The sequence below is a fragment of the Ambystoma mexicanum genome, chromosome 8 (assembly GCF_040938575.1).
Source record: "Ambystoma mexicanum isolate Mex_15411 chromosome 8, UKY_AmexF1_1, whole genome shotgun sequence".
NCBI classification, from domain to species: domain Eukaryota; kingdom Metazoa; phylum Chordata; class Amphibia; order Caudata; family Ambystomatidae; genus Ambystoma; species Ambystoma mexicanum.
In genome coordinates this window covers 215,432,421-215,460,203 of record NC_090929.1, presented here as the reverse complement: position 1 = coordinate 215,460,203, position 27,783 = coordinate 215,432,421, and the positions used below count along the sequence as shown (strand labels likewise).

Sequence of the window (27,783 nt, the reverse complement as noted above, 5' to 3'; positions counted from 1 at the left end):
CAACACCCCGCACTTGGAGACTGTTTCTGTATCCCTACAGTCCCACTACCAGCACTTGACACGATGTCTGAACTTCTCCTTGCACTTGCCACCTGCTGGCCGCACTTTTACTTACTGTTTATTATAGTTTTTTCCTATCCCATGTACTGCACTGTCTTCTCCTCCTTGTCCCCCGCACTTCTCCTTCCCCTTCCCATGCACCTGCTTAATCTCAATTACACCTGGCCTAGTAGCAACATTGTCTGTTTCCCCCTCCCTTGCCTTGTCGCGCCTTGAAAAACTTGTGCATATGCGCGTTATAAATGCCATATCATAGCTGCTTGTGGCCCTGCAGAGCATTCAGAATCACCTGTAATTTCACAATCTTTTAAAAACTCTCCTCTTTCAGAACGATGGGTTGGTCCATCCTTAGTACCCTAGCACCACAATAGCTTAGGGTGAAAGTGGGCTCCTCAAGTTTTCCTAACATAACATACCACTCATGCTCTGCGAGCCCAAGATGCTAAGGACCTGCTGATGGAAAGCAGACCAACAAGATTGCTCAGCCTACAAAAAGCTGAGTGGATGTACAAATACAGAGGCGGATAGGCAAGATCAGGCTTGCAAATGAGCTCGCAGTGTGAATTGTAGCAAAGAGGGAAGCGAGAGGAGACAGTTTGAGACACCAAAGTTGAGCAAGTGGGAGAATCGAATACAAAACTCCAGGTAGCAGCAGTATACAAGGACATAGGTTGAGAGACCCAGGAGTGAAGTAGAGGAGGTAGAAATTAAAACAAGAACCCATGAGCAAACTAAATGTGCACACTGGAAATGTGGCTTGAACACTATACTCCAAATGACAAACTATTTTGACAAAGTCAAACAAGAAAGGACTGCATACTCAGTTGCTATTCTAACCAGTAAGAAGTCAAACCAAAATACCAGAACATCTTATCCCAGAAACGAGACCTGAGAAAATGATTGCAAGAATTAAATCTCCATTTGTGAGAAACCAAGAAGAGGATTCCCCACCTCTCCTTGGTGCACCAAATAAAAACTCCACCCTGTAAAGCCAGACACCCTATTGGCATTAACAAGTTAAGAGACAGGCTATGAAAACAAAGGTTATGACATTTCGGCACCATGAAAGAACCCTGGGGACTTTAATTTAGTGCTGGACAATAGCTTGGGAAAGTCTGGGGAGGTTTGGGGGGGCGGGGTTGGATAACTAGTGGGCCTTGGTTTTGCATCAAGCATTTTGGCCTACTCAAACAGAAGAACTCCATGGGAAGATGGCTACTTGAAGGCCTGAAAGGAGAATGGTATTTAGGAAGCATTGGTGTTCAGAGATCACTCACCTCTCCTGAAATCTACAGTATAGGGTGGAGGCTCAAATTGATTAAGGGTGCATATCATTTTTTTGATTGACAGCAGATACCAGGATTTTGAAATTTTACGACGAAGGCAAGAAGGCTATGCAAATATAGGTTTACTTATTCATTAATTTGTATAAAGCACAAACCAGGCAAAGTGCATCAGAGCGCTGTACAAAATACGTTTATAAAATCACAATTCTATATGAAAAACAAAAACAACATCTCTAAAAGCATGATAACAAAAACAAGTCGTAAAAATACATAAAAGCTTAGTTTGCTTAATGAAGAAACCAAAAGACCAAACTAACAGACAACAGCAAATTATACATCATGCCCGTGTTGCCCTCTCATTGAGGAGAAACAAAGACTTATGAAATCAAGGAAAACATTTAAGAAATGTAAGAAAGAACACATTTTTACCTTTGAACTCTGGGGCCAGAACAGACTCTGGTTTGCCGGGATTGATCAGGCTCACAGTAAGGTCACTCTCAGTACCGCCAAACTTGTTTAACATGCATGTGTATATAGTGGATCCTGAGGGCAAAAGAAAGACCAACAAAATGTATGATCTGGGCTACACAAAGCACTATAATAAACATGCATTTTTCAAAGACTGTAAATAAACAATGTTTTCCCCCCACTCATCCGTACTAGACAAATAAATATCATTTGGTACAACAATTATTTCAAAACCAATAACAACGCACACAATACATCAAGTCCAACTATGAACAATCCATTTGTATTGCAATATTTTAAAATGTATAAAAACAGCAAGTTTTAAGGGGCTGGTCTATAACATACCCACAGCAATCTTGTGATGGATTTTGCCATAATTCACAAAACCTATCAATGTCAATTTTCACAAGTGTGTTGCCATTAAAAATAGTGTCGACAAGGAGTTTCAGCCTCAATAGAGGTGAACTCTGGCTGCACCTATAGTCATACGGCCTTCATCAGGACAAGTTTGTGGATTGGCATTTAACAAATTCCCATGCAAACCTCAGTTTAACAATCTCAGCATTGATTATTACAATTTCCATCTCGTGAATGCAAAGGTCGCCAAATACAAGTATGGATCCTTCTCATAACCATACCCGCGTGCCATAGTCAGGCATTTGTATTAAAGGCAGACCGGAGTCAACCCATGTCTCGGTGTATCTATTGTACACAAAGTACCCCCAAATCCCAACCTAGAGGACCATAGCCCTAAAAGTTATTAGTGGAGAGAGTTACTGCGCTGATAAAATAAACCGGGTGATCTTTGTTTATAGGGAAAAGGCCTTTGTGTTGAAGCTTTGTTTTGTGTCTTATTTTCACAAATATTTCCTGAAGTACGTTCTTTGCAAAGACATTTTTTTCAAGATTTTGGATAAAGGAAAAATGTGTATTTGCTGCACAAAAAGCCTTCAACAAGGACATGCTTTCCAGATGGTCTCATTTATAGGGTAAAAGAAAAGACACCTGGGAATTAGTCGCTGGGCCTGCAGTAGGAATGTATATGTACAGACAATGCGTAGTAGCGGGCCACCTCTGTAGCACGTTTCTTAAACATGTATAGATCATTGCAATAAATGATTGCTTATTTACAAATCCTACAGCAAATTTGCACAAGAGAAAAGCTTCATAAGCTTTGAAAAACTATTTGTGCACACATTGGCTGCCCCGACTGCTCCTGGGTACACATTCATTTATTAAACTACTACTAATGAGGATTGCATTCTGCTTCTCGCCTCCTCAAGCGAAGCAATGTATTCTTAGCTTATGAATTTAAATCTTTGATCGACAGTAATACAGAAGTAAAGTAGTTCGGTGACTGGGGAGGGGGCTCTAGGTGGCCTTGAAGGTTAGCCAAGAATGAGTTTGCCCAATAAAGGCAGCATCTTTGCAAAATCTCGTATTTTGCATTCTTAAAAATAAAATCATGGTGCACTTATGTTGTAATTAACACAATCGTACCCGTTAGTTCTTATAGGCAGCACCTACACCACTTCACCCGCACTTTATAGCGACATCCCTCAAAAATCATTCTTGTGCCTATTCCTAAACCCTCTACGCCTCCTGCCTAGGTAAACCCCCTCCACCTTTGCCCTTCAAAACCACAGATTTTGTGATGACACCCTGGACTTGTTCTCCTTTCCCGCCTTCCCGCCTTCAACCCTGCCATCTCTGAGGGCATGACCAACTGCCTTATGAACACCACATAATTGCTCTATGCTGCCTGGAGGTTAAACTCCTCCAAGACGGAAGTCATCTTTATCCCATTCTTCAACGCTGACCCTACTTTTCTTTGATATGATATGGCATTTATAACGCGCCATCTCTTTCACACCTTACTGCTTCACTCCATCACCCATGGTTTGCAACGTTGGGCTCGCCTTTGATAGAATTCCACCAGTCGATCAGGATTTCATTTAATGAATCTTTTATTACGAGCCTAATGACGGAGACCAGTCTCTACTGCACAGGACCAGGATTCGAACCTGTGTTGCTCTGCCGGGTCTGGATTCCATAACAAATGCGTTGCCCCCGAGCTATATTCCCAGCCCCCGAGCTATCCTTCACCTTCTCAGTAGGAAAACAATGATTGCATGGCAGTCTCGAAAGTGACCAAAGTTGTGGCATTCTGTTCTTTAAATATCCAAAGCGGTAGGTACAGTGAAACATTCCTAATGGCGTGTTGTCTTCAAGCATGCAGAAACTCATTCCGTTACAACGGCCCCCAAAAATTACTAAAGGCGGGGTCGTGTTCCTTTCTAACATTGCACAGATCTGACCACACTGCCATGGGTGTGTACACACCTGAGCAACTGCTCCTACTTGTAAATTAAGAGATTGATGTATCCGCCTCTCCATTTACTTAATGTTTTATATGCTCTTTTTATAGCTATGGTCTTTTCCTCAAAATTATTCTAAAGAGCCCTTTTCTGTTTTGATTTATTTAGAATTACCACTAGGGTGATACTTGCACGCCATCTCATAGAAGAATAAGTAAATAAGCACTGGTGTGCCTAAGAAGGTGTCTGCACTTCAAACCCTATCCTTAATTGATATGCGTGGGTAATGATAGATGTATGCATCAGTCTATTGGGATCGCATTGTGGTTTCTGGAAGGCAGAGAGAGGAGATGTTATATCGGGACTGTAATGTGTTGCGGAAGTACACTAGTTGGTTGGGTTAATGTGCAACGGTCAGTGTTGAGGGTGGGGTTTATGATTTGTTTGGCAGGGTTATGTACATCTGTGGGGTGTGCATGAAGTCCATCTTGTGGTGTGTCAGGGATGTTTTTGATAATGGACCTGCATGATTAGGTTTGGTACCTTGATGGGCTTGCGTTGCCATCACTGAGAAGCAAATAGACCACTTTGTGGAGGAAAATGCATTCGTGTTGAGGTTAAGGGCATGCTTTTGAGTGGAATACTAAGGCTGTATGATTATGTTGGTGAGATGGGATATTACCTAAATGGTGCTCTTTGGGGAGAATGGTGATGTGCCCATTTAGAGAAGGTTCATCGATTTATCCATATTATGAAGAATGCTATGCCAGTGGGATTGTGGTGCTGGTAGAAACACTTATGGGCTCCATGTGTTTCAATAGGATTATGGCCTTCTTTGGTGCTTGTTGGAAGGTTGTTTATGTTAAGAATTATTCACACTGTAAACATTGACACCGTGGTGTTCTTCCAAGTATAGTGGCAAGCTGCAACCTCGCAAGGGTTAAACCAGTGTGTGTGGGGTGAAATGAAATTAATAAGCCTGTATGGTAAAATGATCCAGGACATATGAGGTGTGGCAATGTCCGTGTACATGCCCATCTCAACCATCCAAGGATGTCAATTACCCTCTCCAACAGAGCTGTACAGGCCAATATTGTGGTCCAACCACGGCCCACTTCCAAAAACCTAAACCAAACCCACAGAAATAGCCACACAACTGCACTATACAGCTCCTTCAGCCAACTGCAGCACCACAACATATGCCCAATGATCTATGAAAAAGTATTGACCCAATTTAGAATACTACACACACCCCTGAATGTTAGTCTCAACCACCAACAAAATTCATCAACCATGGACCATACTCCCTTCTTTTAAACTCATCCTACACCACCAGTCTAAAAACCTACATGTGCACCATCACACAGGTGCATCAACCCCAATATTTCCCACCCCAATAGCTACACAAACCTCTTCAGTGCCATCCCACAGGCAGAATCATATGATAAACTGTCAAACTCCCCCTGCATTGCAAATATGCACACTTTACGCAATCAGCTTCACCAATCCACCATATTATAGAACACATAGGCCACGCCTTGCTTGTAAAACCAGGAGTAGGACAGTCATCTCCACTGCCATCACCAACAGGTTGAACAAACTCAAAACCCCAAATTCACGCTCTTTAACTTTAAATTAAGCTATCGTACGAAAATGGTTAAGTTATTGGTCAGTGATCTGGCGGGTCAAGGCTCACAGTCTTAACCAGTGTTCCAGAAAAGGATGTGGGAGTAAACAATACACATATGTAAAAGTGTGCCTGTAATGGTTGAAACAAACAAATAACATACTGCTTATAGCCATGTCCAAAGTCTGTATAAGTTTGCTGGATACAGAGCAGAAATGGAGAGGTGGGGGGTGCAGGATTTTAGGAATGCTGTTTCAAATGGGGATGAAAGATAGCAGGAGGGACCATGCAGCTCACAGAGTATTACAAGTCTCACAATCTGCCACATTCATATCATCTCTTCATGTCGTTCACAGGACTGGCCAACTACTGGTGTAAGTTTTCATGCATGCCCAACTTGTGTACAAATACAGACGTTATATATTCACAGACATATACATGATGGAATAGGTCCTAAACATGCAAATTGTACTGACCCACGAAATTTCCAGTGCATGTTGGTGGCTTTCACCCCAAAGGGATAATCGTGATCAGTACATGGAAGAGTAAAGGCGATTCCATCATGCATAATTATTCCCATCTGTGCATACATGAGAGGCACCATCATACAAGACAACTAGCCTGCCCTCCAGATCAAGGGCCATCAACATCTGCAACACTAACGGGGGCTAATCAACCTCCAAAACGACACCACACAAGCCAATTAACCTACATCTGTTTCATAATGTGAGATCACAAACCCACACCTAGGCCAATGGTCATTCACACTGCTAGGGCAACCGAATGAAACGCCAATTTACTGAAATGTACGTGGCCAGCCACCTCACCAACCTTGCCATATAGTCCAGTTATCATACAGATCCATTAAACCCTCAACACTAGTGCACACATTTCATTTTAAAACACCTCCATAGATGTCCCATCAACCAAACCTTAAACCACCATAAAAGCCTCACTTTTGGCACCACCAATGACAAGGTTTTCATTGAGTAGATACATTTTCATCTTTGATTATAAAAACATATACGAAAAGACAAATTGAGCTCCAAGTTTAGCAGTGGTCCCTGTACCGGTTCCCTCTTCCCTGAAGAGGGCGCCCACTTCCCTGCTTCGGCTCCCTACTAAAACATGTCTTATTACAATACAGCCTCTCAATTGCCAGAGTACCCCCTGCTCTACTCTGTCCCTAGCCTAGGAGACCCTAAAGGCCATAGCCTTACCTCCCAAAATTACTCCGGGTCTTCCTTAGTGATGTAGTGTGGTAGTCTGGTCACACTGGTGTGCCTTTCCTGACAGTCTTTCGACCGTCCCCTCACTCTTCTACCGATGCCATGCTCCTCTCTACAAAACGCTGCTCTATTTCTGTCCACCTCACACACTTTCTCTTGATCTTGTCCGTCTCCCTCTTCCTCCTTTCTCTACTCTCCAGTTCCCTCCTTCCCCCTCTCCTCTTTACAGTCTATCTCCTGGTTTTATTGCTCCCTCTCTCCCTATTCTTCAGTTCCCTCAAGATCCCAAGCTTCCCAACATTATTGATTTTGAGGATTTCTCACTATCCCTTCCTCTCCTCTCTTCCACCAATCTGCCCTTGTGTCCCTCCTACCTCTACCTGCTATCACATCCCTCTCCACTAGCTAGCTCCATCTCCTACTCTCAGCCCCTCCTGCTCTCCCTCCAAAAGTACCTTCAATCTGGCTCACACACAACCACATTGGTACTACCTTCTCAGTCCCAACATCTTACCTTCACTCTCTCCAAACACCCCACACGCTCCTCAAAGTCTTCCACCTGCTATGCCCTCATCTCTGGTCTCCCTACAGCTCCTCCAACCTCACCCAAACACTAACTGCCAAACACTGATGGCCAACTTTGTATAGCCCTCTCCATCCTGCCAACAAGGTTCTCGCTGCTCCCTTCCAGCACCAGTGTCACCTGCTTCGCTGGGCCAATCTTAGTCCAAGATAAGCTCAACTCCTCCCATTTCCTCCCCATGTGGGCTAGAATTTCCTAAAGAAGTCTTCATAAGGGCCTTTTGACCCCACCTCCTTTACAATTTCCATTTTCTACCAGCCTACCATGCAATCTCTGGCATGGTTTGCTATGTTCCCCTTGGGCCAATGTCCACCAGGTTTTTGGGGAGATTCCCCTGGTCTCCCCCAGTGCTGTCGTTCTCTGCTGGTTTCAGCTCTGCTGATGCTCCCTTGTGCGCCGTGCCATGCCTGGGCCATCTGTAGCAGGTGCTTGGGCACACATCCAGTTCCTGAATGTGGATACTTAGTCCATTTCTATTTGGGTAACCAGTCTGTTCCTCGTGTTCTAGGCCAGGTGCACAGTACTGTGTCCTGGGAACCACTATCCAACCCAGGGGTCTGACGAGTCAGGTGTATTCTGGTAGCTGTAATGTTTCAGGAACCACCTGAAAGAAGAAAAAATGCCTGGCCAGGACAGAGGCCGATAGGCAGGGTCAGAGAAAGCGACAAATATAAATCCATTGCTCCTGGAATACCGGGAAGCTGAAGACAGGGGTCCCCATAAATTCCCCCCACACCAACTATGGGATATGCCTGGCTCTGGCTTTAACGTGGTGTGCCGCCTTGCCATGGTTAAGGAGTCTTTGCCCCCAACCCCCTTGAGAAAGCACTATTGCAAGAGACTCGATGTGCCCAGCTAAACAGAAAATTGGCATAGGTTGTCGCTGTAGTCTAATGGCAGAGGTGTTGAGGTAAGACTGGTGTGAGGGCGGAGCACCTTCGTGTCCAGCCAGACTGAATTTGTCGTAATCATAGCTGCATTCTAAAGTAAGTGTGCGTGGATAGCCGTGCCTGCGGCAGGTGTCCACCGAAGTGGTATGCTTACACATACATTAAGCTAAGGGTCCCACAGGGTCAGTCGCTTCTCCAAGCAATGAGTTGGTGGTAGATCTTTCTTCCGCTGGCGCCTCCCTCTGGAACAGCTGCCCTTAAACTTGAGGAGAACCATCTCCGGTTCTGGAAGCACCTCAAAACCTCTTTTTGCTTCTGCTTTTTCTCCTCCTCTTCTCTGCTGACCTACTGGCTGTAACCGGAACTGCACTGGCTACTTGGACACCCTCTGATCTCGGGCCCACGTCCTCCCCCCACCAGCGGCACACACACCTGCACTGCCCACCTGTCAACCCCTGCACTTGGCGACTTTCTTTATCCCTACAGTCCCCCTACCAGCCCTTGATCCCCGATGCTCACACTTACCCATGCACTTGCCACATGCTGGCCGTTTAATTATTTATTGTCATCTTTTCCCTTGTACTACACTGTCCCTGCCCCTTCCCACGCCCTTGCACAATCTGAATGACACCTGGCCTAGTAGGATTGTTGTCCTGTCCTCCCTTTTGTTCCCCTTCCTTGCCTCGTCGCACCTTGAAACCCTTGTGTATAGGTGCGTTATAAACGCCATATCAAGGAGCTTATCTTTGATGTCAATGGGTTTTCTGATCGTCTGTGTGAAGAAAAGCTACCCTCCGATGCTATTCTAGGCACTATAGACAGGCTACCCTCAAAGTCCTCAAAACACAACTAGGCTGGCTATCTTATATCATCGTCTTAATGTGGAATCCAGGTGGCCTTAAAATCTAGAGTCAAAGGATTTTCTAGCACGAGAGACAGGCTACCTTTACAGTCTGACTATATCTTGCAGGTTCCATAATAGGCTAGCATCAGGCCGCTTCTAGTGCAATATCCAGGATACCTGCACATATCATTATGAGTTACATTTGCTGACTTTTAGATCTAATTGCAATGGATAGATTACCATCATATCTTCTAGTGCAATAGACAGGATAACATTATAAAGGTGCCGCCCAAAGTGTCTCCTCCCAGATCTACCCGGGTGATCACCCTTCAATCCATGTAACCTTCACAGATCCTCTAAGTGAAATACTTGTGCAAACCATCACAATCTATTCTAAAGCCGTACCTGTGCAAGTCTTCACATTTCTCAATGTGCAATTTTCTTTGAAATAGTTGGTGCTACAGTCATCTGTAATGGCTGTGTTATCTCTGGGTTGTAACTGGGTATACTGGCTTAATACATCTTGCAGTTGTAATAGACAGGTTGTCACCCATGAGCTTGCTATTCACAAAACATTCTGAGCGCTTTATCAGCAATCCCTTTAGATCTTTGACACGAGATGGGCTACCTGTATGGGTCCACTAGGTGTGCAGCTGAGGCGTGGTGTAAGGATGTGAATACAGTGCGTATTTCCTGCCCTCACTGGCTATGGCAACAGTAAAGACAGACACGTGATCACAGTTCAAGGGTGTTTATTAAGCTGTATAAGTAGGTTGGAAAAACGCCTAATCTAAATCTAAGATGGGAGAAAGCTTTGACCATCAAACAATAAGGCAGTCCTAGTGATGTCGTCAAATAAAAGGGTCTGTACTAAAAAAAAAAAAAAAAAAAAAATTTATATATATATATATATATATATATATATAAAACCCTGAACCTAGGTCCAGGAAAGGCGGAAGGCACTCCAGGAAACAATCTTGCTTGCAGTAATCACAGCAAAACACTGAGGCAGGAAACCAACTTATGTCAGCCAAAAATCAATACTTTAATTCACCAAATGTCCAGGACAGGAGAAACAAACACGAAAAACGACGCATTTCGCGGTAACAGACCGCTTGTTCACGTTTAGGGCAACAGACACAATAGAAGGACTATTTATACAGTCATCAACTCTATGACTTCTGTGTCGAGAGTCGTGCACACTTTCTTTTTTGTCTCTTATACAAGTTCGCCATCTTGGAATGGGTTAAAGCGCGTTAGAACTCATTAAGCTTAATAGCATAGAAAAACAAAACATGCTTTTCCGAACATGCTTAGCTAACCCAGGGCGAGCGATTATAGTTATCAAAAACAGCTTTGTGAGGTAAGTTCTAGAAAAAATAAATAAATCATTTCATGCAGTATCTAAAACAAAGTGCGTAGTGCACACATTCTTTTAAATTCTTCGATTCAAGTGTACTTAATTTTACCCGTTCAAATACCTTTACCAGTATTCACGAGCTGTGCAAAATTTGCAAAATACAACAGATGTTGTTAAAGTGCTATGTGCATTTGATAACATGAAAATTCAAAATTTATAAAGTGCCTAGTGCATTTAGCAGCCTCACGACAAAATTCTATGTCGGAACATGATAAAATGCTTAGTGCATCCTTAAAAACAGATTTATTTTACACTTGAATCAATTGTTACTTGCATGAATTAAAAACAATTTTCCAAATCATTGTTAGGGCAATTGCCTGCACATAATAAAACCTCACTTACAAAAATGTAAATGTAAAAAAATAATGTAGACCAATAGGAGTAAGAGACAGATTGGAAATTAAGAAAGAGGTGCAAGTAACGGTTATTCCATTGTGTTGCATTAATACTTCAACAAAGAATATCCGTTGGTTGCCCTTACAAGAAAAAGAAGAGAAAGAGTAAAAACTAAAAGACTAGAGAGGTCTAGTATTCTTGTGGATCTCGGAATGGTAAAAAAATATATAGACCCTCTAATCATTGTGAGAAAACATAACACCCATGTTTGAAACAGACCAAAAACCGATAACAATCAAATACATTTTACATGTGGGTTGACGCAATCCTATAAATGCAATATATTATAAAAAAGCCATATATTTTAAACAAAGAGGAAAGTCTAGAATACGCATAATGTTTGAGGTGACAGGAACCCAACTAAACATGCCTCAGTCTGGGATCATCTTTGGCAGATCAATGTTTTGCTTAGATTGCTCTTGAGCCCTATCAAGTTCATAGGAATGTGTATAATTCTTCATCTAGGTTGTGGCCCTGGGGTTTCTTTGTCTCATAGTCCAAGATGTATCTGGTTTCCATTTGTCGCAAGAGGAGTTCTCGGTTTCCCCCCCTTGCTGTTTTTTGGATAACATGTATTCCAAAATATCCAAAGCCGTCGAGTTCTCCTCCGTGCTTTTCTTGGAAATGTAGGGCCATAGGGTAAGTTGGATCAACATTTTTGATTGCTCTGATGTGTTGCAAAATTCTAAGTTTTAACTTGCCGATCGTACTCCCTACATACCACTTATCGCACGGGCAGGTAAGGACATACACAACGTACTCTGTTTCACAAGCGATTCTAGATTTTATGATCACATTATTTTTCAGAACAGGATGTTGGTATTGTTCGATATTTTTTGCAAATTTGCAAGCCTTACATTTTGTGCATCTTTGAAAACCCTCTGGGTTGGTACTTAACCAGCTTAGAGTCACAGGTGCTTCTCTAGGGCTCATATAGCTCGACACCAAATTATCTTTCAAAAGAGGCTGAACGCCTATAAGTAATATTAATGTTGGGCCCCAAGGTACGTCCCAGATGCTCGTCCTGCCTAAGTACATGCCAGTGTTTGTGTATTATTTGGCGAATGTTCTTGGAGGCTTTGCTGTATGTCAAAATGAGACGTGTGTCTTGTTCTTCTGTTTCATTTTCAATATGAACCTTGGGCATTAGCAAAATCGAGCAATCCTTTTGCCGTACTTTATGAAAGGCTCTCTCCAACACTTTTTTAGGGTAACCTCTTTGCTGGAATCTTTGTGCCATCAGTCTACACTCATCATAAGTTTCCAATTGCGAGCAATTCCGTCTAATGCGGATACATTCTCCATAGGGAATGCTCCATTTCAAAGACGTGGGGTGGTTGCTCTTTGCATGCAATGGTGTGTTGGAGTTAGTTGGTTTTCTATACAATTCGGTCACCAAACTGTCGTTGTCCACATTAACAAGTATGTCCAGATAGACAATGGTGGTCTTACTGTGGCACTCGGTGAACTGGAGATTGTATTCATTTATGTTAAGTAACTTCACAAACTTCAACCATTCGTCTGCGGGTCCATCCCATGTTACGAATAAGTCATCTATATAACGCAGCCACAGGGCCACCTTATCTGTTAGGTGACTATTGGAGGGGACCCACACTGCAGATTTTTCCCACCATCCCATCATTAGAATTGCATATGAGGGAGCAAACGTAGTCCCCATGGCTGTACCTTGTAATTGGGTATAAAACTTATTGTCAAATAAGAAGCTGTTATTAGTTAAGCAGAGATTGATCATTTCTAAAATCATCTTTCCATGTTCGAGATAATTCAATGATCTAGTGTTTAAGAAATGCTCACAGGACTTTAATCCATCTGTATGTCTGATCGAAGTGTACAGGGAGACATCTAATGTGGCTAGTAGATATGACTTTTCCCAAGGTATGCCGTCTATTTTGTTTAGAAAATCCTTTGTGTCTTGTAAATATGACAGCAAGCTTGTGACAAATTTTATCAATATTTCATCTACTAGTTTAGACACATTTTCAAATAGTGCCCCACATAAAGTCACTATGGGTCTCCCCGGAGGTCTTGTTTTGCTTTTATGAACTTTTGGCAAGAAGTAAATTGTGGGCATCATTGGAAATCTTGGATGCAAATATTTACACATATCTTCTTCCAAAAGACCTTTTTCCTTCCATTTCATCAGCAACTCAAAAAGTTGATCATTCATTTCTAATGATGGATCCTTATCCAGCAATTTATACCATTTCTGATCCCTCAGTTGTCTATTGGCCTCAGTAGTGTAATCAGACCTGTTCATAATGACAATGTTGGTACCTTTGTCAGAGGGTTTGATGATATCATCCAGTCTTTTCATGCTCGAAAGGATCTCTTGCTCTCGTCGAGTTAAGTTATTTTTAGAAATGTTGGTTTTAGTTTTCCTTATCTTTTTGAGGTCAGTTATCACCAGATCTTGAAAAGCCTCTATGTTGCCACCAGGATTGAATTAAATTGTGATTTAAGTCTCAAATTGCTCTTACTAGGCCAGTCAGTGCTAATGTTCATAAGTTCCCACTGGGGGTCGCTTATGTCTTCATCATCCTGCCACTCGGTTTGTAGATGAACGAGATCTCGTAAAACATTCATGTCTTCTATTATCAGGGGAGAATATCCCGATCGCGGCTCCTCGTCTTTGGTCTTGGGTGGATTGACAGCAAAGAATTTCTTCAAGCGGATGTTACGCATATATTTGTCAAATCTATTCTTGTTTCGGCGTAATTATATAACATTGAAGGGCAAAAGTTCAATCCAAGTCTAAGCACCTCTTGTTCTTCCAACGAGAAAGTGTGTGATGTTAAATTTACAATTGACATATCTGTTGATGTGTTTTGTGTCATCATCGATGTTTTGTCCCAGAGCGTGTCTGTCTGTTTTGTCCACTGCTCCGGTATCTGAGGCGGTTGCTCCTCTTCGTTTTCTTGTGCCTCGCGACTTTGTTGACTTTCCCCGTCCTTGTCCTCTTGTCTTTTTGTTGGTTCCGCCCCTGCCATCCATCCCTAAGAGTCTCATTTCTTCTAAAAAATTTAATTTTCTTTGGGGCTGTTCATTTTCACTTTCCGTGGAATCTACATCAGAGGAAGATGGTATACTTAATGCTGTGTTTTCAACCTGAGATGTTATTGTATGAAATGTTCTCCGCAGAGTATCAAATCTTTTGGCAAATGTGAGGACTCTGCCCTTTTCATAGTCCTCTTTGTCGCGGAGAAATTTTCGTTGTTTACGCGGTTTTATTTCTTCCTCAAATGTTTTCAGTCCCTTTTCTATATTTGCTCGAATGGTTTTGCCTTCACTTGGGTTGGACTTGTTAAATTGTTCTTCAATCTCATTTATTTTAGTCAGTGCTTTTAGACGATCAATGTTTGCATATTTAATCAGAATGTTAAGGAATGTGACAGAACATCTGTTACTTGATTCACCCCACTCCTCCAGCATGGCCGGGTCCTGCTCCTCAAAAGTTGGTGTAGTTTGTATTCTTAAGCCTCTTGGAATGCGTCCCATATCGATATAATGTTGTAACGAATATTCTTCCCACCATTTACTGATCTCCTTTTTCTGGAGTTTTTCCAGCTATCTGAGAAGTCTCACTTCCTCATTACACTGGGTGTCTGGCGGTTTATTGTTCGGCCTGCCTGCAGCAACACAGGCTTGTGTCTCACAAAATAAAAACACTGCTTGCTCTTTACGTACGTTCTCCCTGTCCTTCTGTGTAGACATACTGTGTTGTATGATGGCTGACAATGGCTTGCTGTCTCACCAGAGAAAAGATTCTCACTTCCTTTGCAAAAATGTTCAGATAACCAAAGTGCTTTAAAAACAATCCTTCAGACGGCGGCCCAATTTAAGTGAAGCTTATTTCAATTAAAAACACAGGTGACCAAAAGAAACAGTGTTGGACCTACCATTGCGGTCGATTGCGCCTCCACCCTCCGATGGTAGGATGCCTCCGGCCACAAATGTGGCAAGTCCGTCACTGCACGCTGGAACTGATGCTTCACAGTACTTGCTTAAGTTTTGGGCAAGCCGGAGCGAAAATCCGCAGCTCCTTTATAAGAAAAAAAGCGAATGCTGCGTTTTGCTGCTGGTAAGTGGAGCGGGTGCCTTTTCCAACGCCGTTTTTCCCTCGGCGTGTTTAAATGTTGAAAACCCTGAACCTAGGTCCAGGAAAGGCGGAAGGCACTCCGGGAAACAGTCTTGCTTGCAGTAATCACAGCAAAACACTGAGGCAGGAAACCAAGTTATGTCAGCCAAAAATCAATACTTTAATTCATCAAATGTCCAGGACAGGAGAAACAAACACGAAAAACGACGCGTTTAGCTGTAACAGACCGCTTGTTCAAGTTTAGGGCAACAGACACAATAGGAGGACTATTTATACAGTCATCAACTCTATAAATTCTGTGTAGAGAGTCGTGCACACTTTCTTTTTTGTCTCTTATACAAGTTCGCCATCTTGGAATGGGTTAAAGCGTGTTAGAACTCATTAAGCTTAATAGCATAGAAAAACAAAACATGCTTTTTTTTAGCTAACCCAGGGCGAGCGATTATAGTTATCAAAAACCGCTTTATGTAAGTTCTAGAAAAAATAAATAATTTCATGCAGTATCTAAAATAAAGTATATATAAGTATATATAAGTATCCAATCCTTACACTAAAAACAACAAAAAAAAAGAGTGGGATAATGTTAAGAAAGAAGGAAGTGTTCACAAATAATGCGTCACGATGCAGTAAATGAGGTCTCCCATCCACACGTTTTAATCACGCTCGAGCTTTCTCAGCACAAACAGTTCTGTTTTCAGCAATCAGGGCTTTTGGTGGTTAAGTCTTTTTTCTATCAAAAAGTCTCTTGCCGCTGTGGGTCTAATGTATTCAAATAATAACAAAGCGTTCCTTTTCACATATACATTGGGTCATGCTTTTCACCCCTGGATCCCCCTTCTTCAGGGAACAGATTCCTAGAAAGTTCCTTAATGATACGAGGACCTCCGTATGTTATGTGCTCTTGTTTTTGAGTGCCTGTCAGGCTCAAAGTATTAAAACAAAAGTTCAAGAAAAATTCAAATTATTCATGTGATCTTGCTTCACCCTGAGGTTCCCCCTCTTCCAGGCAAAGACCCCTCTCGTATTTGGCTTTGTTGCATTCACGAGTCAGTGGGTGTTGGCTTCTCACCCTGGGATCCCCCTCTTTTGGGCTCAGATCTGATTTGACTGTTCACCTCCCTCAATCGGGTTCACTATGGCTTTTAATCTAATCTTCTTTGTGATTGTAAAGTCTAAAGTCATTAAGGTTTGAAAAAGAGGATTTTACAAGACCCCTGTATGACCACTTTGACCCCCTTCTTGCCTTTCCCCAAGGCCTTCTGGTTATGGTAGTTTAAAAGTTTAAATAATTGGGTAATCACACAGTTTCCTGAGTGAGCACCCACATGGTGCTGGACTCCTCTGTTGCTGGTTTCCCACCCTCTTAGCATCAACAGCCTTTCACAATTCAATTAGCCGTTTGCTACTTTTCGTTCAACACAGTTCGGTTTCTTATCGACTCTCCCCTCGACTCACCAGCTGTGACAAATCGCTTGGCTTTCTCTCTCCTTTGAATCAAGGTTGGTACCACGGAGACCAGCATCTCTACCCAGATTTGTGATCAGTGGAGGAGGGTCTTGTGTACAGTTGACATCTGCTGCAACACACAATGGCTATTGTTCATGGTCTTACAATTCCTATTGCAGAGGTTTCACAGGCCTTTGTTGGAAAGGGCAAGGTTGCTTCTCTCCTTGTAACCCTCTTGGTATTCTCCATCTTTCTCTTGCTCTTGAACTGCCGTGCTGAGTTAGCTCTCTCGTGGTGCAGTCTGGCTTGCTATTATTGCAATCCTGTTCTTTACCTTTTATCCCTGTGGGGAAGGGAAAGGGACGTCAGGTGTGTGCGGTTCTGGTCAAATGCCCGACACTGGTGTTGGGACATGTCAGAGTGTTAGTCCGTCGTACTTCATAATACGCAAAAGTATTCATGGCGTAAAAGGCAGGGTGCTGTAGGGGTAAAGTGTGTATCCTACCTGGTAGGCTGGGGAAAAGGTGTCCTAAGAAGGGGGATACCTTATCTCACCTGTAAGTGTCCCACTTCCACTCACTGTTCCACCCACAGGAACTGGATCCAACAGCGATGGCCGAGTCCTGGCCACCTGGATGACAGACGCCCGTGGACTAGTCAAGGAGACACCTTCAGGTTTCTCACACTATCCCGATACTTTTCTTTGGTAAAGTACTGGTTACCATCAGCCGGTCATGAGTTGTATACTGGTAGCCTGAGCGCACCAGTTAGAGCGAAGGAGGCCCGCAGGGCTGATGTGCGTTTGTGTATAGTGAGTGGTCTGCAGGTTGAGGGAGTAGGGTGGGCCACTGCGACAATGGCTGGCACCCACCTGTGGGTTTATGAATAAGAGGGTTGTCCGTGTTTTGATCCGATCTGTTTAGGTTGGCCGCTGCAACAACTGCTTGCATCCTTTTCAAATGTGACTTGTTGGTGTTTAGATGTGAGTGAGGCTGATGTATGTGAATGAGCCTGTGGTGATGGAATTGGGGGTGGGGATGATCGTTTCAGGTTGCTGCAGGGAATAGCCACGTTTTGAGGGCCTTTCTGAAGGAGAGGTGGTTATCAATGCATTAGATGGGGAGAGGGAGCGAGTTACAGGTGACAGGGGCTTAGGCGAGAAAGGGAATCCTCTCAATCTGGTGGAGTTGTAATGGAGGATAACTAGGAGAAAATCCAAATCAGATCAGAGGTTCCTGGTGGGTTGGGAGCACGTGAGATTATCCTGGAGGAATTTGGGTTTGATGTTGTGGAAGGCACAGTAAGTGATGCACATGGCTTTAAAGGTGGGCAGGTGGCTGATGGGGAGCACGTGGTGCTTATATGCTCTCTAGGTGAGAGGAGACGACCGGCAGCAGCATTTTGGATTCTTTGGAGTTTCTTGAGCTGGTATGCTGGAACGCCTAGGTAAAGGGAGTCTGCATAGTCTATGTAGATATGATAAGTCATTTATAACGTGCCTGACAAGTGTTTGTAGGCACAATGCAGGGGAGGATGATGGCAAGGTTAGCAGAGATTCAGTGTGGGTAGTTGAGGAACAGGAAGATTTGCCTGAGGATTCTTAGGTGAAAGAAGCAGGTTCTGGTCACAGTTGATGCAGTGGGAGAAGGATGGATCTGAGTCCCGCAGGCATGAACTTCTGTAAAAACCTTGGATTTTGTGGGGCAAGTCCTAGGGAGTGTAGCCAGTGGATAGTTTGGGGAAAGAGCAGATTTTCTACATACAAGTATTTCCATTTTCCCAGGGTTTAGGAGGAGGTGGTTGATTGTCATTCAGTGGTCGAGATCAGATCAGCAGGCAAAGAGGTCAGGGCGGGTGGAGGCTGGTCATTTGGGGCTATTGAAGATGATCTGGATGTCTGCATAGTTGTAACAGATGGGGTTATGAAATCGGATGAGTGTTGGTAGAAGGCTACAGTAGATATTTCAGAGACAGGGAGGCTCCCTGTGGGAGCCATTTCAGCATAGGGCGAGAGAGGGAGGAGAAAGGGGGGGCATCATTTGCAAGCTTATCAAGACGAAGGAGGAGATCCATTTTAGGGCAGAGTCTGATTCCTAAGGAGCGCAGTCTGAGTATGGTGTGGTCAATGCATCAAAGGCAGCAGATAGGTCGAGAAGGATAAGCACTGCACATCCTTCCACATCTGCTGTTCTTTCTAAGAAATCCCAATCCAACACAAGAGAGGACTCCATTCCTCCGAGGTGTCTGAAGCCTGTTTGGGCTGGGTCAAGGAGGTTGTTGGATTCTGTAAAGAGGAATAGCAGTTTATATGCAGTGCAGTCCAGGAGTTTGGCAGGGAGGAGTCGGTCGAGCAAAGGTTTTGTGAGGAGAGGTTTGATGTTAGAAGTTTTGAAGGCTTTAGGAAAGATTCCTGAGGAGAGGGACTAGTTAAGGATGGACCATGCAATGCTGACTGCACATGTTGGGATGTTCTTGAGAAAAGGGGAAGGGGAGCCTGGCATGACTTTGCGCTAGGAGCTTGAGGAACTCTGGGTGTGATATGGGGGGAGAAAGAGGAAAAGACTTGCATAGAGAAGGTGATAGGTCTGGGGTTGGGTGGAGAACAGGAAAGGATGGGGGCATCAGTGCTAGTTTTGAAAGGATGGCACAGTGTCTATCAATACCTATATTGTGAAAGTGTTCCGACAGGGTGTCGCAGAGAGATTGGGCATTGTGGGGGTTGTGGGAGGGTTGAGCAGCCTGGCAGCTTGAATTATGTGATTATTCTGTGCAGTTTCTGGCTTGGGTTACCGAAGATGAAGATTCAGTTCCTGTAGAAGTTTTTTTTGGCTTTTCTAATTTCAGACTGGTAGGCCCTTGTCAATCCAGTTGGTGCTTGAGAGTTGATAGATTTGAAGTGCGTTGTGTACCACTTGGGATTGGGGCCTGGTCTCAGAGGTACGTTTGATTGGAGTGAGGAGATGAGGGCACTGGCGAGCCAGTGATCGAAGCATTCAATGGGGAGGAGGAACCTTCCTGGAGTGAGCTTAGAAGGGATTTGGCTTGATCCAAGCTAATAGTGACTTTATTTCAGAGAGGGGTTGGGGAGGGCAGGCTGGTGAGCCAGGAGAGCGAGGGTGGAGAGGTCAGGAGGGTGAAGAAGATTGGAAAGTGATCTGTCCAGCTTAGAGGGTGGGGGGTGGTGAATAAGGTTTGTGTCCCCGAATACCACTCAAGGGTGTGGCCTGCAGAGTGGGAGTTGTGTTAAGTTGAGTGCCACTAGGTTATCAGTGAGAGAGTGGGTTATGGGGTTTGAAGGAACATCAACCGAGATGTTGAATTCTCCTCATATGGTGAGAGAAGGATGCTGAAATAATGTGGTTGATGGTGCGTCACAGAGTTGTGCACAATTCCTGTTCTAGCCAAGGGTCTGTATAGGAGTAGGAAGCTGTGGGTGGTAGCAGGGGAAAGATGCAATGTCACAAGCAGGGATTCATAATCTGTGCTGCAGGCTAAGTTGTCCTCAAGTAGGACTGGGATCTGGTGTTTATGTAGGAAACCAGGCCGCCCTCCTCTGCTGGATCTGTTCTGTACAATCAGGTGGTACTCTGGGGGAAAACGGGGGGCACGGAAGGTCTTGTGTGCAGTTGGTTCCCAATCATCAGCAAACCAGGTCTCTGCAATGACGAGGACGTCTGGGATTTCTTCTGAAAAAAATCAAGGATGTTACATCATGACCCAGCGTTGAGGAGTATGGAAAAATGCAAGAGAGCAGGATCTGTTTCCAGGGGTGTGGGTGGGGGGTGGGTTACAGATAAAAGAATGAAGTTGGTGTGTGTTGGTGGAGAGGAGTGGGGGGTATGACCGGGCTAGGGTCACAGGGTATGTTGTGGGCTCAGGGGGCAACGTGCTCATCTTGAAAGCAAGACGACGCAGAGCAGCACAGGTTAGATCCCCGGGTCCATGCTTGGAAACCTCTGGGTATTAAGCACGTTATAAATAACCAATAGGACAGGGGTTGCGAGGAGTGGGGAAGCAGTAGGGGAAAGGATGGGGGGATTCAGAAGAGGGCATGGAAGCGTTAAGAGGGCAATTCATATTTGGAGGTTGTGTGGAAAGGAGAAGGGTTGTGGGGAGAGGGGAAGAGAGCTACGACAGTGTTGGGTGGGGAGATTTGGGCAGAGTAGGGAGGGGGCAAGGATTGGGATCTTGGATGGAGCAGAAGAGGGGGTGGGTGCTGAGGTGGACGGGACCATAGCCCTTTCAGAGGGTTTGGGCGACCAGAGGCAAGTGGGGGGGCTGGCTGTTGAGATTGGTGTTGGCCAGTGTGGCTGCACTAAGCAATGAGAAGTGAGAGTTAGTGGGGGTAAGGGGAGGTTGTGAGGGAGATGTGGGTAGAGGGAGAAGTGGAGAAATGGTTGGGGGGATGTGGGTGGGGGAGTAGTTTGGTGGAGGGCTGGAGAGGAGAGATGGGAGGGTGGCTAGAGGGGTTGATGTTTTCGATTCTAGCTTGCCAGTGTGCAGCTCTGATTTGGGATAAGAGAAATGTTAGAGGGGGGACGGGTGGGTAATGGTTGGGTTTTGGAAGTAGGTGAGCATTTAACTGGGTGTGCTGAAGGGGGAGAGGGCTGAGTGTATGGTGGGGGAAGGGCCGGTCCGTTGAGGAAGATGGGGAGAGCTTGGCCGGGTAAGTCATTAGTTAGGTTTCTAGAGCGCCAGCTTGCAGCTTTGATACGGGCAGCTTGGGGCATGGTGTCTAGAAGTAGGTGAATGCACCTAGATTTTTAACACACAGTAACAGGAAAAATACACCTAGATTCAGAACATACAGTAGTGGGAAAATGTGCCTGGATTCAGGACACAGTAAGGGTGAAATGTACCTAGATTCAGAACACAGCGAGCTACCGGGCAGAATGTAAATCAGAACAGTGCTGGCAAAGGCAATATAAGTGTCATGGTTTTAATTGAGCACAGTAATGGCTGTGTTCACCACCCATAGAAGATGTACCTTAATTGCCACTGTAGCATGGTCCTTCAGGCGTCTTAGGGTGAACAGGTGAAACAGGGTACCTGAGCAGCCCATAGAGGAGCTGCCCTTACCTGTGCCCCTTGGCTGGCTGCCCGGGCAAGGCTTCCCTAGGGCCCTCGGCTAAGAGTGCTTCCTAGCTGGTCGGCCAATCACAGATGTGGTAGGCAGGGGTGGGGAGGGGCAGGGAGAGGAGGAAGCAGGCGATGGGAAAACTAACGTGGAGGCACTCGGGGCCTCAAACACGGGCTTAGTGATTCAAAGGCTCTTTTCAGGGGTATGTGTTGTGGTGGCCTGGAGTCAATCTACCTGCTGAAAAATCTCAAGTACACAGGAGTGCACAGAGATTGTTCAGCCCATGGTTTGCAATACGGAGGTGAACCCACTCCCTCACACAGATGATTAAAGATTCTGCTTGGGCCATGGAGGCAGGTGGACTTATTAAGCAATAATGCCACATTTAGCAGACTATAGCGGGGATCGTAGCCCACAGCCCAACTTGTGTACGGGCCGTTTATGCAGGCAACTGGTCATAACCATACAGTACAGTCTGAAAATGATTGCCTTTAGCACCATGGACAAAACATCTAGTGTTCTAAGGGCAGTTTTTTGTTTTGAAAGAATTGACTGCATGGAGTGCACAAACCTATGTTTTCACAAGAAAGAAAACGACATTTAAGAAAGCCGCCAAGCAAAACGACCCTAGAGGTCCAGTCGAGCCCCTTGTCCATTTCCATGGTGAATGGAATTGTGGCGGATAGGTGGAGGAGTGGCTGTGGTGCAGAGGTGTGTGGAGGGTAGGGCTGGGAGGCTGGAGGAGAGCAGGTAGATGGCCTGGGTCAATGAGCAGAGTAGGGCAGATCAGAAAATGGAGGCCTTCTATTTGGCTGCCATTAGTCTCCCGGACACTGATGGAGAAAAGAGTTCATCAGATTTTCATCAATGAACAACTATTATACTGTTTACACACCTTCATTTCCATTTGCCTCAGCCACTCCTTAATCTCCGGATAAACACCCAAGGCACCTAACATTATGTGCCTAAAAAAGGTGTCCGTTTCGGTGTAAGCTCTCCTTCTTTGTGCCCTGAGAGATACCACAATAGTCCAGGGCTTCATTTGTGGTGGTGTTTGACAGAGATCAGCCCTGGCACTTATTTCTGAGCCCTGGCACTCATTTTCTCAGACTGTCGGATTATGATTATGTGTTTTTGCAACTTTATTAATTTAAATCTCATTATTTAGTTGTCACACAACAAGCAACAATGTGAACGCTGCAGTCTTCATCCTGGGCCGGCTCATTGGCATTCATGAATTTGAAGACCCAGGTGGGCTGGACAGTGCTAGTTATCTATTTCCAAGGATAACAAGTGGGAAAGCGACAATGGTGGGTGTTTGTGTTGGCCATACCCACACGCGGCTAGGGTAATACTGCATAATGGTGTAGCTCAACTACTGTAATAAACAGTAACACTATCCCAGTAGTGTGGGTTGACAACACGGGGACAGTCACTAGCCAGCAGCATCCGCAAAGGGGCAAAGACAGGGGAAAAAGGCCACTCCCCAAGTGGAGTGTCTGGCATTACTGCCAGCCTATACAGAAAGATTTAGCAGCAGTGTTTGGCAGACCAGTTCACCAGTTCAGGAATGATTTTTCCTGCATTTGTCAATCTATTTACTGCAGGAGGAAAACAAATATGCTTATTTTTTCTTTCGATAGATGTCAACATGTTCCACTTGTCACTTCTAGAATCCGAGCAAAATCTTAACAATGATGTGTATAATGAAGCACTCACACATTGGCCTTAAACTAGCATTTTATGTTATTTTAGGTAAATTGCACATCTGCTATGGGTAGTGCAACCCTCAACCACAATAGGTAGTGGCAGTTGCAGATTTAACCCTGAACATGCGGCCACTGTGGTGCGTAGCTGTAGGTGGTGGCAATAGTGGGCTGGGATTTGCCCGCCCTGATGTGTCCCAGGTGTGCAAGAAAATATTTCGGCACTGGCACTTTTTTTGGTGCAATTAAGCAATGCAATCACCCAAATTGCTATACTGACCGACAGGCTTCCCCATGTTCGCAGTGAACAACCAATCCACGGCCCTCTTCGCATCTGGCCCAGACAAGTAGAACTTTCCAAAGTAGGACATGTCAAACACGGCCACCGCGTTCCTGCAGCTTTGGCACTCTTGCTTGATCTAAAACAGAAGACACAAAATAATGGCAGAGCAGAAGGGACAGAGCACACATTCTGCTGCTTAAGGATTCAAAAGGAGAGAAGAGGTAATAGAACAAGAAACGAGAAGAACTATCTGCTATGACACTTTCCCAAAAGTCTCGTTTAATTTGTGCTAAACCCATAGCCCCCCTTTTTATTTTAAAATAGGTATTTAAATGAGGTTTCCCGACACTGACATTTCCATTCACTTCTGAGATCACGTCAGCCTGGAAGGCTGCTCATTACCTTCACAATAGGGCCTTCAAATCTTGGCGTCAAGCTGTCATGCCAGCCGGTGCTCCTCGCCCTCCTCCTAGCTGCTCTGCAAGCTCTCGCTCACTTTCCTTAGGATGCCTGCTCTGCTCCCCCTTTCAAGCGCTGCCTGCAATATGGACACCCTCTAAAACGCTTCAACTCGCATACCACCTTTGAGCTTTACCTTATCCATTTCGCCTCCTCCTTCCTTCACTCCACATTTAGGAATATCAGCCTGCCTGTCCGTCTGGCATTGCTGTACCCTCCACTTTTAATATACATCTAATACTCTAAATCATAAACTTACAACACCGACCTACACCTGTATGTCCCTCTGCCATCACCACCCTGCAACCAACTTACTCTAACGCACGCCTCCTTTGTCACCATTAGCTTCAACACCATGTTTCCTCATTGCTAATACTGCCACGTTTGCTAGTTATCCCACCAAATCCTTTTCCTTAATGAAGGCCTCTCCTTTTTGGCCAACCACACCTCTTCTGGTCCCCTTCCATCTATCTCACACTACTTGCTTTCCTACCAACACTTTACCAGGTTGCTGGAAAGACTTATGCTGCAAGAGAGACAGATTGTCATTTGCAACTTTTGTATGCAGTCTTGGCTATCAATTTAATGGAACGAGTCCCATATGTGCCCGGCTTAACAGAACATTGTTTTGCCCTACTTTTTTTGGTATAATGTACAAACCTATTTTATATTAAGTTTGATCCTTATCAGTTGCAATGGTGCATATATTCCCCTACTAAGTTCTTCAAACCCCTAAGAAACCACCCCTCACTCACTAACAGCATCGTAATTTACACTCCCAAACCTCACTGCCCGTCATGCACATATTCACTTGCTCTGTCACACTGCCAAGTCACAACTCAAGTAGGCAGATGGAGCCCTAGGTCATGTATTTAGATTGTAATTTTGTTAGGATCACAGCACGGAAGTCCATCTTCCCCCAAAGAAATTCCTTAAGAATTTGTTTGTAGAGTGTTCTGTAGGAATGAATCAAGTTGGGGTAAGTATGTACAAGTATGAATGAGAGTGTAAGCACAATGAGAGAATGCAAATTGTTCATTGGTTGATTGATTTTAGGAAGCATCCATGGTAAATGTTTTTGCATAAGATCCTATGAACAGACTACTGTTGATCACAACAAATCCTTTGCACTAATTGTAGCACTTTTTCATGAGCTTTGAATGTCCACTTGGAGACCACTGTAAACATGCAAATTAAGATATGTATGTGTACTCACTTAAAGAAAAACAACTTGAAGGAACAATTTATTTAAAACGAGAAAAGACTGGAATGCTACATAGACATTTCAGATATAAGCAGGTGATACTGAGCTATCCTAATGAGTAGGACCCGAGAGCACAGATTGGTGTCTCAGTTGGAGAAGGCTTGCCCTTGCAGGTCTTAAACACCCTCAAGTCTCAATTTTGTTTTTAAGAGTCACCTGGATATGGGTGCAAAAGAAAGGAAGAAAGGAACACAGAGTGGTGATAGACGGAATACACCTGAACAGGGGAGCGAGAAAGAAGTGCCCAAGAGTGGGGAGATACAGAGAACGCCCAGGCAGGGGAGAAAAAGAAGCACCTGAGATCGGGGAGGGACTGAGGAAACCCTAGAATTGGTAGTGGGAAGGAGCAGTGTGCCAGACTGGGGAAGAAACTGAGAAAACCCCATTTCGGGGAGGAAGAATACCAAGAATCCCAGACGGTGAAAAGCAGAAGGAATCTCAAAGTGGGAGAGACCAAGAGAGGGCCTTGACTGGAACATCTGAAATTAATTCCAGTACACCAAGAATGGTCTATTTTGAACTTGACCTATGGACAAGTGTTGTCCGTTAAAGGGTACAGGGCTGGGATCGGAAGCCATCCCCCTTCCAGCTCATAACTCCCCAACAATTTGCTTTGTTTTCTTTTGGAAATTAGGGAATGGGGTTAGGATAGGATAGGATCCCAGACAAAGGACATTTTGTTACGTTCAACATCCTGATGAGCACCCTTTTGACTTGCTTTTATAAAATAAGGCTTAGGCATAGGGAAAGATTCTTTGGATTGGTAAAAATAAAGACCCTGGAAACTAATATCTGGTAGACCGAGACTTGATTCTAACTTGTCAGAGCTTGTTGAGCTTTCTTACAGAATGGAAACATATAAACTGCCTTGTGAGATTCATTTGGTCAGAGAGAGGTCTCTTCTCAAATGATTCCATGTCATTTTCAGGAAAGTAAATTATTTCAATGCAATTTACTTTGTTGAAATTACTTTGATTTTTTGGGGGGTTCCCCTCCCCGACCCCTTTTCCCTCTCACTACCACCCCCACCCACCTTTTACCGCTTACCCCACAAATACTTTAAAAATGCAAAGTATTTTCAAAATAATTTACTTTGTGGACATACCACGATACTGCCCACGCCAGTCGGGAAAGGAGCATTCCTTGCTCCTGCAACACTCTGGTGTTCGCCAGCCACCGGAGCACAGCGTACAATAAGGAAAGCCTCTCTCGCCAGGGGGAAAGCTTTTCACAACAATGCTTCCTGCTGTGTAACCTCTGCATTCAAGGACATCAAGGTTTGAAACCCTCTTGGGACTGTCATCCGCTCTGAACATAGCGACCGCTCCAGCATCTTAGTTTCCCTTCATCTGCTGCCACTGAAGTATCTGCAACCACTCTACCTCCTACTGCTAATGGCCTGGACACCTGAGGGGGCCTTAAATATTCAAATGTCCCACTCAGGTGTGGGTCATTCGAATTACTAGACCGCATTCTGCAGTTCACTGCATCTAAATCCCTCTTCCTCATCCCAGTACTTGGGGCATTGCAGTATTTGAAGTCCCTAGTGTCCTGGCTATGCTTTTCTTCAACTGTTTCAATTCTACAATAAGCCATTTGAATTGTAGGGTCTCGAGGGAAGTCAGCAAAGGGATTGTCCCAGTTCTCCTGAACCAATTCCCCGCCCATGTGGTCCTTCTGCAGAACACCACCCCCAGGGTGGTCTGCCTTTCCCTGGCTACACGAGAAGGACTCCTGGCCAGGTTCTCGGGGAGAATCATCTTTGATTCTTCACAGGAAGCAGTGGTCCCGTAACAACATGCTCCACTCAGCACTGCTACTAGAACAGCAGTGATGTGTTGAAAGGTAAAAACAGTACATAAATGAATTATTTGCCACTTGCCTCCCAAGGTAGCATGGACCGGGGGCAAACAAAACCCTGGGTGGTGTGAGAACCCATTCCAAAGCATAAAAATAGTGACACTGTGGTAACAAAATGAAATGAGTGCTCACACGAGGTTCTTAGAAAAAAAGATACTTTACTCAAACACAGCTAGATGGTCAAATGATAAACAATACGACGGGAGGAAAACATGACGAAATTCAAAATGTTTACTAAAAAATGTATTTTAAAAAAAGGTTGGGAATGTGTCAAAACGGTCCATAATCTCCAAGGTATAAAGGACCGGGGAGACCTAGAAAACACTTTTTAGAGGCTACCTAAACATTCATAAATCGGTCATAGCATTTTTTTCAGATGGCACGGATTGTGGTTTGAGGATGAAAAAGCAGATGATTCGGTCTTGGTGGTTGAATGTGCCAAGTCCG

The 27,783-nt window shown here is 44.4% G+C and overlaps 1 protein-coding gene across 5 annotated transcripts in view; it reads right to left on the bottom strand.

Moving 5' to 3' along the window:
* Positions 1-27,783, bottom strand: part of SARDH (sarcosine dehydrogenase) — a 1,294,294-nt gene that overhangs the window by 596,580 nt on the left and 669,931 nt on the right. For all 5 annotated transcript variants that reach the window (XM_069609627.1, XM_069609628.1, XM_069609625.1 and 2 more), the window contains exons 14-15: positions 23,751-23,889; positions 1,776-1,889 (exon numbers count right to left, since the gene is read on the bottom strand). In XM_069609627.1, the coding sequence (XP_069465728.1) occupies positions 1,776-1,889; positions 23,751-23,889 (253 nt within the window). The remainder of the gene's footprint in view (positions 1-1,775; positions 1,890-23,750; positions 23,890-27,783) is intronic.